This window comes from Aythya ferina (genome assembly GCF_964211825.1).
Source record: "Aythya ferina genome assembly, chromosome: 19".
In the NCBI taxonomy this organism is placed as follows: domain Eukaryota; kingdom Metazoa; phylum Chordata; class Aves; order Anseriformes; family Anatidae; genus Aythya; species Aythya ferina.
The window spans coordinates 7966441-7980789 of NC_140309.1; the positions used below are offsets into that span (position 1 = coordinate 7966441).

At 39.3% G+C, this 14349-nt stretch overlaps 1 protein-coding gene and 1 long non-coding RNA gene across 2 annotated transcripts in view; one reads left to right on the forward strand and one right to left on the reverse strand.

Moving 5' to 3' along the window:
• The first annotated feature begins 622 nt into the window (after nt 1-622).
• On the forward strand, nt 623-13324 carry SLC13A2 (solute carrier family 13 member 2). The gene is made up of 12 exons (XM_084493201.1): nt 623-824; nt 3950-4078; nt 4410-4546; nt 5652-5878; nt 6840-7020; nt 7248-7370; nt 8297-8518; nt 8847-8944; nt 9552-9673; nt 10339-10500; nt 11495-11632; nt 12227-13324. The coding sequence occupies exons 1-12, from the start codon at nt 723-725 to the stop codon at nt 12401-12403; spliced, it is 1818 nt and encodes a 605-aa protein (XP_084349327.1). The 5' UTR covers nt 623-722; the 3' UTR covers nt 12404-13324.
• Nucleotides 9680-14349, reverse strand: part of LOC311421395 — a 43005-nt gene continuing 38335 nt past the window's right edge. Inside the window, exon 3 of the long non-coding RNA XR_014684852.1 lies at nt 9680-9832. This is a non-coding gene — a long non-coding RNA (uncharacterized lncRNA). The remainder of the gene's footprint in view (nt 9833-14349) is intronic.

Below are 14349 nucleotides of genomic sequence, written 5' to 3' on the forward strand. Positions count from 1 at the left end.
TTTCTTGTAACTTGCTGGGCTGTCATGTGGCAGGAGCTGAGTTCTGACCAGACCTTAACGTTTCCTCTGTTACTCTTTAAACAGGATAGAAGAAAACTGTCATGAGGCTGGTCCTCAGCCTGCACAGCCACAGCAAACCCTGCTTACACCTGGTAAGGGCTGCAAGTCCCTTTCTGTAAGGGGACTTGATGTGGCATCTGGTGACAGGAGCTCTGCTCTGATGGATTTTGCTGCCCAAAGAATTTCTCAGAGGATACAGCGAAGTTTACATGGCATTTTGTGTAGCTGTTTCTAATCTCCATATCTGAGGGTTACATATGCTGTGTTTTCCAATATTCTACAATATTTTAAAAACATTTTTAACCTATTGTAGAGGGAATGGTTTATCTTTTTATGGAAGATATCTATTCCAAGATGACATTATGGAAGACCAAAACTTTAATATTCTTTAACATTTCTGCTTTTTTTTTTAAATGACATGGGCCACAAGGAGTTAATTCTCTCCTGGATTTACCGGTTATCAGAAAGGCTGTCTTAAGAAAGTTCCCGATCTGACACTCTTTTGCTCTCCCCTCCCTTCTTTGTTCTCTTCCTTCTTTCTCTGATTACAGTTCCAAAAACAACACCCAGCTGCCAGAGGTCAATGTTTAATATTCCCCAGGGCTTATATAGTCCCCAGGAGCAGAGCTCAGGCCTTTCAGCACTGGGCCAGCTCCAGCACCATGGCTGGCTTCTGGCAGATGACCCTAGCCTGCTGGAAATACCTGATCATAGTACTAGTGCCCCTTGTGTTTCTGCCTCTGCCTCTGGCTATTGATACCAAGGTAAGAACCTTTTAAATTGAATTTGAGAGTCAAATCTCTCCTTAGAGCTGTTCCTTTTAAGTGACAGAGCTGAAGAGAACATGCAGATTCTTTCTCAGAGGCATTTCCTTCATTTATAGCATGAAGAGCTTCTTGCTCTGAGCAGACCCCATAGACTACTGACAATGGGGGATATAATAGCAATAGGATCTCGATGGATGAGCAGATGCATCTGTGACTGGATATTCTAGAAGCATGCACAGTGACATGACCTTTTAACTTTTGCTTCCAACCTGACTTTTCAAAGCACTTTCTATGCTGAAGCTCATAACCATGAATCTAATTTACCTCCTAAGGCTCAATCCTAATCCCCCTTCTGATTTTCTAAAAGTATCCAGTCCACATCCTCTTTTAATTATTTTTCTCTCTCTCATTTTCTCAACCATGTTGTTGCCAGATAGAAGAGACATTTTCCTCAGTCAAATGGACAAGGCAACCTGATACATAATGAAATAATGAAATCTACTTCACTTTTCTTTAAGCATTATTTCTGTAATAATCTTTCCATGCAATGATTTAAAATATAAAATGTCAAGTTTTGGAAGACACATCACTCAAGATTCCTTCAGAAGAAGTTAACTGTAAAAACCTGTAGTAGTAGGGCAGGTATTTCTGAACCATTGATCATTGAAATGCAACACCGAGAGCAGGCAGAGTGCCAGCATCCAGATTATTCTTCACTCTGGCTTTTTTCTTCCACTCCCACTCGCTTCGTGCAGACAGATCTAATCTCTGCTCTTCAGGTCTCTTATTCCAGCCCCAGTATCATTAAACAGCTAGTCCCAATCGCCTCTCCTGTCACATCTTTGGATGTCAAGTCCTACCTCTTTCATCTGATCTCTGCCTGCCCGCCTGTCTCCTGATCCCTCCTCATTCCCAGTTTCTGGTCTCCTTCCCCAAGCTTCATCCTTCACTCCGTCTACTCTTACCTGTCTTTCTGTGTGGCTTGTCCCAAAGCTCCTTCTTCCTCGCAGCTCTTATTCTTGGTGTTTTCAGAGACTTTCTGGAGCTATGGCCAGAGGACTGCAAGCCAGAATAACAGATTGGCACTAGCACGAGGTGAAATGTGGTAACTGATCAGGCATGCCCTCCTATTCTCCTGCTATGCAAATAAAATAGTTTAAACTCTCACTTAAAAGCTTACTAAGAAGAAAAACAAAAACAAAATGCCTTTTTTTTTTTTTTTTTTCTCACTTAACTTTGCATAGGCAAAGGTGTTACTGATGTTAAGAGAGATGTGGCTCATATATCTTCTAAAGAAGCCGGAAATAGAGTTGTTTTTCCCGAGGCCACTACTTCATACTTATTTGCTAGAGTCATTGTTATCTTACAGTAAGTCGTCGGTATTGTCAGTCAGTGGAATGACTTGTCAGTCTTGGTTCAGTTCCTATTTGAAAATGGCTCTCTGGTTTCTGTGTAGGCAGCTACAACACAAAGGTTTAAATGTTCTGGACACGCTTTTGCCCTTGTAAACTGCAAGAAGATTTCCGGTGTTAGAACTGTGCATTGTGGTACTGCTATGTCAGAAAAGCTGGTACTTCAGCATGCAGAGCCATAAATAGATCATTTATCTGATGGAATTTTATGTTTTTATATTCTGTTGAGCTGTTAACCTGTCCTATAGTGACACAGCACTGGACACTAAACTATTATAAATGACGGGACAATGCTAAGGATTTCATCTAAAGACAGAGGAATGAGAAAGCAGTTTTCCTTATAGGACGGACCACTGGCTTTGTGAATAGCCTTATCCCAGCTTTTACTGTGAGCCTGTTCACAGCAGACTGGAAAACAGCACTGTGAACATGATACATGTTCCAAGGCTCCTATTGGTGTCCCTTACTAACAAAAAAAAAAGAGAGAGAGAGAAAAAAAAGAAAAAAAAAGGATCATCAAAACGGGAAGGTTCCTACTACCATGCTGCTCTGGTAATTTGCTACCTAAACACCTAATCTTCTTCCCTCCAGAAGCTCGCCTGTTCATCCTTTTCCTTCACCAGCTCTTTAGCTTCCAGGCCACATTCAGAAGTTCTGAGCACATCCTAAAGCACCACCAGTTTGATCCTCCCTGCCAGCTCCTTGGTTTGATCCTCTGTCGTCTACCCATTGCATTTTCCATCAGTTTTTCTTCGCTGCTTTCTCAATAAGCATCAGTACACTTCCATTTGTTCTGTCCAGCATACTTTAAGTGGGTATCCTTGATCCAAGACCATGCAACCACTTTTTTCTTCCAAATCTTATGCTCTGATCAGTGCTGGCACCCACTATTTTGCTGATTCAAAAATTAGGAAAGCACTGTATCCTGCAGTGTTAGTTTCCCTTGCTTTTTTTCAACTGCCATGTAATATGCTGTTATGATATGTTATTTTGAATCCTTCTAATGTCTGAGACTGGGTTAAATATTTTTATATAAAATTTGGAGTGGTTATCCAAAGCAAAACTAAATCAGTGTTTTCTCAGAGGGGAAAAAAAAAAAGAGTACCATGAAACAGGGCATTGTATTTTCTCCAGAGAAATAACTCATATTCAATGGAAGCTGAAACTGATCTGTGAACAGTTCATCAGCGAGCATTTCAAAGTCTGTAAAGCTAAAAAGGCAATAAAAAATAAAAATATTTACAGTTCAAGGAATCCAGGCTGCTGAAGGTAACTGGGCTTCATCTGGACATGTCCTGAGACACACAGAGAAAAAACGTAGAGAAACCTTGACCAGATCAAACTCAAAGACAGGAATAAATAAGAAGAAAATATTAGAACCAGTAAAATCAAGAAATCTGTGCGGGGACTGCCAATCCCTTATCAGAAAGGGTTCAAAGTCATCAATTTGTTTCTTTTCCTAAGTTTCTTGTCTTTCCCCATTGAAGGCCCCACCCAGTCTTTTCCTAACAGCTCTGACAAGGTTGTTGAATAGTTAGTCATTTGATTAGGATCTGCACAGGTAGGGGGACAGATGGGAGAGCAAGACAGAAAATAACCTTTTCCCAAATCCCTTTATCAGGCAATGAATATAATTATGGGCTGTTGCTTTCTCAAAGGCTAAGCAAGACGTACAGTCTGTTCTGATTGCGTGTACTCTCCTTCTATCAGGAGGCCCGATGTGGTTACGTTATCATCCTGATGGCACTGTTTTGGTGCACAGAAGCCTTGCCGTTGGCTGTCACAGCACTCTTTCCCGTCCTGCTCTTCCCACTCATGAATATCATGGATTCAACAACAGTAAGAGATGCGGGTCTTGCTTGTTTATGTGTTTGTCGGTCATCTCTTATTTTGGGGTGATTTCCAGAGTTGGGAGCAAAGGGAAGAAAACTGCACTAACGTTATACGGGCAATCAATCACCTGCCACCTTCGCGGAACAGAGCTTTCATGTACCTATCATGAACTCTGGGTGGAGCTGCTAATCTGAAATCAAAGCAAATTCATTGACCAGACACAATCCATCATTAGCGCTTTAGTGTCTATAGGACAAGGTTCTCCCTCGGAAAACACCTTCCCTCTAAACATTGGCTTCTTATCACTTTTTTTCCTCTCCCTTGCTCCATGTTGCAGGTCTGCAGGGAGTATTTGAAGGACACCAATATGCTTTTTATTGGGGGACTGCTGATGGCCATTGCTATTGAGAAGTGGCACCTACACAAGCGCATTGCTCTGCGGGTCTTGCTAATCACTGGTGTCAAACCAGCCCTGTGAGTAACAGTCCTGAAAACGAGGTGGGATAAAGGACTTTGTGGCTTTAGTTCCTATCAGAGTTCTGCCTGAAGCCTCCTATGTGAAGCTTCAAATCATATCCTAAAAACACTTTTCTATGGTCCAAGAGAGTTGGATTGTGCATGAGAAAACCCTGCAAATGGGGATCCTTTGAAGTGTTACAGCCCTGTGCCTCTGTTTTGAATTCCAAATGGCATTAGGTGGAGAAATAGCAGTTCTGAAAAGTCAGGGGTGCTACTGGGCTTGGGCAGAAGTACAGCCCTGGACAAGCAGGAGAAGCTATAGCTGAGATGTAGAAAACATGTACTCTATAAATGTTATATCGATTGCACAGAGGAGAGAAAATACGAGGATGCTTGTTTTGGAAACAACAAATGTTTGCCAGACTAGAGCTTTAAGCTATGCAGAGGCTACATTGCCTTATTTAATTTGTCCCAGACCATAAGAAGAGGAAATACGGAAGGAAATTACAAAGCAATAGAACAAAAATGCAGACAAGATAAAGCCCTTTTCATCTGATATATAATCTACATCTCATCTAAAGAATAATTTTGAGACAAATAACAGAGTAATACTGAAACAAGGATTAGAATTTTACATGAGTAAGATGAGACTCTTAAATGATAGAGGTAGGATAAATCTACCCCCAAAAAAGAGAGATCATTTTCCTTCGGATTTAAACTGATTGCCACTTGGGATCAAACTTGGTTTGCAATTCCTCTTCAAAATATATTATAATAGATTAATACGTGTTATTGAGATGGGATATCTTCCTCTGAAGCATGCAAACTAAGCAGGATACTGGCCAGATAAACTGATGTCAGCTCCTGCTTTCCTAGTTATACAAATGCAAAAGTACAATTGGTGAAAATGCAAACAAATAATTAAATAAATGAGAAAAAAAAAAAAAAAAAGTTTAATCTTCACTGTATCATTCGCAAAGCAGACTAAGCTAAGAGGAGGTGCTAGATGTGAATTGCTGAGTATTTTCCATACCTAGCATTTGTAACCAGTGCTTTGCAACAGAAAAGGGCGCCGAAACCCTGAGTTTTGAATTGGCTTTTTCAAACCTTTTCATTTCAGGCTTCTCATGGGTTTCATGGTTGTGACTGCCTTCCTGTCCATGTGGATCAGCAACACAGCCACCACTGCCATGATGGTGCCGATAGCACAGGCAGTGTTGGATCAGTTGCATAAGTCAGAAATGGAGTTTAAAAGAGCTGGCCAGGAGCCTGAGAACATCAATAAAGCCTTTGAACTGCAAGAAGAGCCAACTAAACCAAATAACTTCACAGAAACAGACCAAAAAGGTGAATGGGTTATGGGCATTTTTCTCTTCAGGGTGATGAAGGATGGCCTCCATCTTCCTCAATGGCATAACAGTTGCTATTAAATTCTAAAAGAACGTACCTAAAGCATCCTGACCGTATCATACAGCATTTGTGAGGCTCTTCTATGAATCAGATGAAAAAACAGTAAGATATACTGACTTGATTGAAGTTCGAAATAAATTACAAACATAAAGAAATAACAACTGATCAATAAAATAAATAAATTCTCCATTAGCTGAAGATTTTACATTAGGTTTGATATTTTCCTGTATATTTATGTTAGCTCAATTATAATCTACTGTGTAATTTACCAGATAATAGGGAATTCGTGAGGGTAAACTTCTGGCCTATTTCATGCCTGAAGGTTAGAAATTAAAATGATCTTTCTAATTATATATATATAATCATGCAACAATCTCTCACCCTCGTCCCATCTTTGAGTTAGCTCTAGTGATTCTGCACGTAAACCTCAGTGCAGAACAAGTTACCTTCAGTCCATCTCTCGTGGCTCTGTTGTACCTCTTTGAACTCTTTTCTCTCCCCGCTGTGTGCAGTTCAAAGTTCTCATTCACTGAGAAGTGTCAGCAGTGTATTCAGACTTCATCACTGAAAAACTGTTATTTTCACTGACAACCAGTGAAAAATGACCAGCACGTCAAAGAGTTAACAATGCCAGCCTCTTAATATGAGCCTCAGATTATATGAGCCTTATTATCTGAGGCTCATATTAAGAGGCTGGCATCGTTAACTCTTTGATATACGATATCAAAGCTTTTGATATACCTCCTAATTTATGGCTTTGATATACCACTTAATATGTGACTCCTTCACCTTTGAGTCCATTACATCCCAGCTTTCAAGGGCTGAATTTAACAGACATGAGATGTTGTCCTATCCAACCTAGCTCCTGTAACTCTTTTGTTCCTGTTTTGGGACCTAGGTGATAGCAATGTTCTGACGATCGAGGAAGACACACAGAGAAACGAAAATCTTCAAGACAAGAAGCACAAGAAACTCTCCAAGGGACTGTCTCTCTCTATTTGTTACGCAGCCAGCATTGGAGGGATTGCAACTCTGACTGGGACAACACCAAATCTGGTACTGAAAGGACAAGTTGATGAGTAAGTCTGGTTCAATTTGGGACTACATACCCACTAAGCTGCATCTTTCTGCCACAGCTGACTTCTAGCCAATACAGAGAAGGGAAATATCTATTTCGTAACTTTGCAAGGTCGTTAGCTTACTTTCCTTAGGGAGCCTCAAAGCACCTTCTTTTTATCTGAATCATTAATTAAATACAGAAGAGACTCCAGGGTTTTGAATGCTGACAGCCTTCTACATTTTGCAGGATCTTTCCTGGCAACGGTAACATCATCAACTTTGCCTCTTGGTTCTCTTTTGCTTTTCCCACCGCCGTCGTGTTGCTGATTTTGGCTTGGATTTGGCTGCAAATACTGTACTTGGGCTTTGAGTAAGTACACTTTACATACTATAGCCTAGCTGACAGGTCTATTATTAAGTACTCATTACACATTGTACCACCAGTGACTCTTTTAATGATGAGCCTGTGTTTGAAATTTAACAGTCACAGCCAACAGAGACTACCACAACAGCTTATTAAGTGTTTGTTAAAATACTGCAACTTTTTCTCAAAATAAATAAATAAATAAATAAATAAATAAAATAAAATCCCTGTTAAATACACACTGTAGATGGAAAAATGGAGCTATAACTGCATACAACCTGTTCTGCAGCATTGCTTCATGCCCTAAAAGAATGCTATGCTTCAAACCAGGAAATTGATTTCTGCATACAGCTGGTATTTACCTTTGTGACAAGAGCTGCTGTAGACCTAGAGGATTAATATTGTGTCAGTTCCCAATGCTAATCACCCCCTGCAACCAGTTTGCATTGCCTACCTATTTTATACTTAGACTTTCACTTTTGTATTATCCTCAACCTCTTATTTTATTTGGAAAGAGCTTTGTTAACACCTGAAATAGTATTTTATTCTTCAAATTCTTATTTTTAAATTCTCCTTTACTGTAATTTTCAAAAAGCTTGGCAACTGTTTACATCCTGATGATCATATAACATCAATTGTATTAATATTGTCGTTATTTCCCTGTGTGTCCAGATAGCACCACGTTTGCATTTACATCATGAGCTTTTAGGGGCAGAAAGGTTCTTTTTGAATCTTGGCAGCACACGATACAATGCAGTTACTATCTACAGCTATGGCTGCTGATGTTGCAATACTTTATATAGAGATAAATACATACTAAATACATGCATAAATACATATGTAATACAATATGGTTGAGTTATAAAATTTGGATTCTTGACTCTTAAGCTATCTACAAAATTTCTTTAATATTTTCTATTCACTTTTTATAGTTTTCAGAAGAATTTTGGTTGCGATAAAAGTCCTTCTGCAAAGGCTAAGGAGCAACAGGCCTTTACGATTATCAAGGAAGAGCACAAGAAACTGGGCTCGATGAAGTTTGCAGAGATAGCAGTTTCAGTCCTCTTCATACTGTTGGTACTGCTCTGGTTTACCAGAGAGCCTGGGTTCATACCAGGTTGGGCAACTGTTCTCTTCAACAAAAATGACACAAGGTATCACCACTTTTCTTCCTCACTTTAAACAAAAATAAATCAGGCAACAATAGAATTATGAAGCATAGCCTTATTTCTCACTTCCTAAATGATATTTCATGCAGATTCCCTGCTGGGGTTATCCCTGCCTAGTCCGTGAATTAATCTCATGCTAGCATCACAAGTTTAGAAGTAAAATTTTCATTTGTGGCATTATCCAATTTGTTCAGTTCCTCATGCACCTAAAACACTACTAATTTTCTCACTGAAAATTAGTCAAAAATAAATTAAAATAAATAAATTAAAATAAATAAATTAAAATAAATTTTCACTGAAATTTCTTTTGTAGCTTTGTTACTGATGCTACAGTTGCCATCTTCATTTCAATTTTGTTGTTCATCATCCCTTCTGAATTTGCTACCAACACTACAGACAGACAACAAGCAGGTAAGCTTACTAAAGGCATCAAAAATCAACTCTCAGAATAGGTAGACCAGAAGTTTTACATTTAACATTCACAAAGGAAATCTCAAACTGCTCTTGCTCCATAGGTACTGTTATATGCTTTAGCCTACTCAAGGCTTTTATTCCATAAAACTTCTCTATTTCTTATAGTTTTAATTTCATAAAAGTTCTCTATTTCTTATGATTTAATTAAGTATAAAACGTAACCCAGCAGTGTTCCAGACACCAGTATGCACATATCTAAAAGCTTCTGAAACAGAAGGCTTTAGCAGAGAATACGTGACTTAACAGAAACACACACAGTTCTGTGGATATGTTGCTATACTTCTAACCCACTCTTACCTTTCATCTACTTTGCTATGCTTCTTGGAGCAACTACAGATTATTCATTAGTATTTTTGCAAGTCAATTTTTAAAATCTTTGTTGATGAGACTCCCATCATTAGCTTTAGGAGATAATTCCAGAGTCTAGTTTATCTTGCTGACAGAAAAGTTTCCTCATGTTCAGATTAAACTCACCTCTTGCTCTGACAAGTACTCCTTTCTTTGGAGATTATTATATGGTTTACAAAATCTTTCTGAATTTTAGGCAGCAAGCCAAAGGTCCGAGCACCCCCAGCTCTCTTGGACTGGACATCAGTTCACCAGAAAATGCCATGGAACATTGTATTGCTGCTGGGAGGTGGTTTTGCCTTAGCCAAAGGCAGCGAGGTAACATTCCTCTGCTTACCTGGTGTTTGTCTTAATGGGTATTTTCTGTCTTACCTTTCACATATGCTCTCCTGGAACACAAGAGGGCATGCTGGTAGCACCAATGTGCATTTCCTCAGCTAGTGGCAGTAAGAGACTTCACCATCCTCGGGAGGAGTCCTGTGATAATAACAGATCTGTTTTGTTACCTGTGCAACCAGAGTGGTACAGGAAAGTAGCACAGTTAACTGTCTTTCGAGAAAAGTGGATGATTAAGAAAATACCCCAATACATCAAAGACTATTCAACAAAACTTAATAGATGTGGCAGGCATGAGGAGCTAAGGTGCCCAGGACGGGTCTCCAAATTTTTTCAAACATCCAGATATTAAATAGGGAGGACATGAAGAATATTGTTTATGTACAACCAACAGCCTCAATAGAGAAATACTTATTTGCTATCATTAATGCATTGTAAAGACAGTATCTTCTTCTTTTAAATGCTTTAGAAGGTAAACCATATTTATTTTTAGCAAGGCCTCTACATGTTTTCCTACAGAAAGCAGTTTACATGGGAACTTCCATAAGAAGGGAGGGTAGAATTGGTAAGAGAAATGCAATTGGCCTGCAATGTGAGTATTTCTTCCGCAGCCTACAATCCTGACAGGCATCTTTCCTCTCTTACAGGAATCTGGTCTGTCTGAATGGTTAGGCACAAAATTGACCCCTCTGCAGGAAATTCCTCATCCAGCCATTGCTCTCCTGCTGTGTCTCCTTATTGCTACTTTCACTGAGTGCACCAGCAATGTGGCCACTACTACCCTCTTTCTCCCTATTCTGGCTACAATGGTAAGTTCCAGTGTTTCAAAATGCTCTTATAAGAACAGCTTTCATCCCTGCTCCGAGCAGATGTATGCTCAATGATAACAAATAAATAAATAACTGGCTGACACAGCCAAGCACTGGTCATGCATCTAATCAGGAGAGAAGACTTACAACATACATACATGTATACATGCGCATGCATACAGAAACTCACACACTATGTGCTTCATTCAACCTTTCTTAAAACCATTGCTGGGGAAAAGCAAAGGGATTAAATTCATTGGCATATTAGACTTTGCCTTCTGGCCTAAACAACCTCATGAGGTCACTGCCAGCTGTACTTGTTTTTTTTTTTTTTTCCGTGTTTGTTCTGCATAGAGACAGCAGCAGCAGCATTTGTTTCCCTGCAACATTCCATTACTGTATTTCACTCCAACCACTAGCTTTCCACAAGTCTCTGAAGGTGATAGCATTACTCAGGCTCTATGACCTAATTCAGACTTTTGCATTTCCACAGGAGACTCCTGTTTTGGGGTAGACATAGTTTTGCAGCATGAAAAGGTGGTTCCATAGAGAAACTGGAATAAGCTCCACCAAAATCTTTTTGCATAGGCCACAGACTCCAGCTAATCCCTAAAATGACACACTCATCTTCAGAGTTCGGGCTACCCATTTTCCACTGATAACTTAATTCCTTTCTTAATCAGTTTGAAGTCACTTTATACTCTTGCCTGGTCTTAGAGTTGAACACAAACATTATTATTAATTTATACCACAGCAGGGATTAAGATTCCACAATCACAAACACAAAGCACTGGCCACAAAAACAATTCTTGTTTTTGCTGCACAAAGACACCAAATAAAAGTTCCTAAAACAGAACCAAAATATGAGTTCCTACAGCATATGTGGAAGAAAAAGATTTCTGACATGGACAAATGCAATCAGTATTCTGACAAAAGATTTCTGTGCACTTTTGTATATCATAAACCATCATCCGTGCTCTCCTTTCTTGCATAGGCTCAAAATATCTGCCTCCATCCACTCTATGTCATGCTGCCCTGTACACTTTCCGCATCATTGGCGTTCATGCTGCCAGTGGCCACTCCCCCTAATGCCATCGTCTTCTCCTATGGACATCTCAAGGTTATAGATATGGTGAGCAAAAGCACATTCTTTTCATAACTTTCATCAGTAGTTTTGATCTTTCCATTTCCTATTATTTGTTCTTCTTGAAAGAGTGTTGGAAAACTCACTGTACTCTACTGAAGACAAATGGAAAAAAGAACATACATGTATGAATTGTTAGAGTCACTCTTGCTAATCTATATTTAGAGCCTTATGAAGATGCTACTGAGTTTTTAAAAAACAACCAAGGTCTCTGGAAGACGTTCCAACAGGAGCTTGCTGTCAATCAGAAATGGCAACACATAACTGTTTCAAAAGCCCAAATGTAGATCATAGGGATGACAAAGAGACCTGTACAATCCTTCTGCAGGGACTAGGGCAAAGCCTAACACATTTCACTAGGCTGCCCTGACGTCCATTCTCAATATAGACAAGGATGTCAAGTCTCTTGATAACTTTTCCAATTCAAAACTGATTCAAGGTAGCATTAGATACCAATACCACGTCAGATGAGAAAGTCCTACATGCCAGAAAAAAATAATCAAACCATTCAAACAATCCTAATCAGCACGGAAGGAAAAAATATTAAATTCAACAAATAACCCCTCTCCTTTATCGTTATAGGCCAAAGCTGGATTTATACTCAACCTCCTGGGAGTCCTGACAATAACTCTAGCCCTCAACACCTGGTCTTCATCCTTGTTCAAACTGCACACCTTCCCTTCCTGGGCAAATGAGACAGGCTTATGCTGGGCAAATGGGACACGCATATGCTTGGAAAATGGGACACGCATATGCTAATAATACAGAGACAAGCGAAACACTACTGTATCTGGTAGGACTGCAGTGTGAGCAAGACACAAGTTTTGCTGAGGCAGCTGTTGAGAGACGGGCCTACTCTGTGGAAAAGGACACGCTACCTACAAACAAAATCATTCAGTTGATAGCAGCAATAGAATTGCCTAACAGGGCTGTTCTAGCAGGTAATTTTGTTACCCCAGCAGTAAGACAAGCCAGTAACCTCTGGCTTTTCAACAGTTCCAGGTATCTTTAGATTTTCTGTTTGCACAGGGGTAAATTTTCCCCAACTACATCATTTCTCAAGCTCTGTATGTAATGTCCAAAATCTGCAGTGAGTGAGAAAGAAGAGAGGTGTGTATGGAGAAGGAAGAAAGGAGACTGTGTGTACCTGATTTCATGCCTGTATCTGTGTATCACCACAGCACATATGAATACTCACCTCTGTATGAGCATACAGGCCTCTGTGTTCAGCATGTACATAAGATTGTTGTGTACTCCGTGGGCACTCAGCACGGTATGTGTTGCATGATTAGGGACAAATCACATACTGTCAGCCTATTTTATCACTTTGAAATGTATTTATTTACAGCCCATTCTGTTATAAATGTAAAATACTTTTTTTCCTAGAACATCCGTCCCATTGTTATTTATGTAAGATTAAAATCTACAAGGTCATGGCAGGAATAGCAATATTCTCTTGTGAAGAGTTGAAGCCTTGTGCCCTATAATGTGTATATGATTGAATTAAAGATTTATTTTATGTACCCCTTGTGTTATGGAGATTTTTTCTATTATATATGTCACTGTAAATACACTTCTGTCTCTTCCATCTGTCAACTGTGAGCTTCTTTAAATATCTTGGCATAGTTAAGTTAGCATGACTGATTTTCTCTTATCATTAAAGTAATAATTAATACAAGAGTCTAATTTTCTTGGACTCTCAATACCAAGATATTCCTTTTCAAACCCCAATATAGTTAAATGTTTAATCCTTATTCTGCAGGAACCAATTTTCAGCAGCACATAGGCCTCTTAATGACCAAACTGTTCAAGATACTGGACTTTTTGGATGTCTATTAGCATATACATTTTCAAAGACAATTTGCCATATCAAGCACTCGATACCAAAAGTTGAGGTTGGATTCTGACCGATCATTTAGACTATAAATGCCACTTAACTTTGTTTTAAATGACTTGTACTGTTATAGCCTGAAAAAGTTTTCCAAAGTCTCTTGCATTTCTGAAATGCCTTTTGAATCATACTGGTTCACTGAGAGTGAATGCGAATGATTTTCACTCTACAATAGCACACAAGCTCTTCAGAATCTTTATTCTTTCTTTTACTATGCTAGTTACTGGGAGACTAGGCAATGTGCATTGCACTTTTCATCTGTAAAATGTTAGAATGCACTGACCTGCAGAATTTTCTTTCCAACTGCCAAGACAGTTCTGATACCTGCTGATCACTGGTTCCCTTTGTATTTGATAGTTTCCTTGGCCTGACAAGCACAGTTGCTGTGGAAAAATCTCAGAAAGGAGAGTCTGGTGTTAACCCATCATTGCCTCTGAAAGACAGAATCCGTGTTTTGCTTTGATATATGATAGGAATCCAATAAAATATCCATAGCATGAGAAGGAAGGATATATATTTTCTTTCACTAATGAACTCCTGAGTAATTGATCTCATTCACACAATGACTTGCTCAGGTCACTGCTAATCCATTCACCTTCTTCCCCTTAGCATTTACGGCTATCAAATAATATCCAAATCTGCCCAAATACTTTCATTACCCTGATCACGATGTGTGAGTGCCTAACAAAATGACAAACTCGAGCAGACAGCTTGCTGCAAACCTCTCCCTTCCTTGCTCTTTGTCTGCAACATCAGGGCAGTGTGCATAGCTTTTGTTTGCTTTTTGTTTTCTTTGAAATACTTGCACATAGTT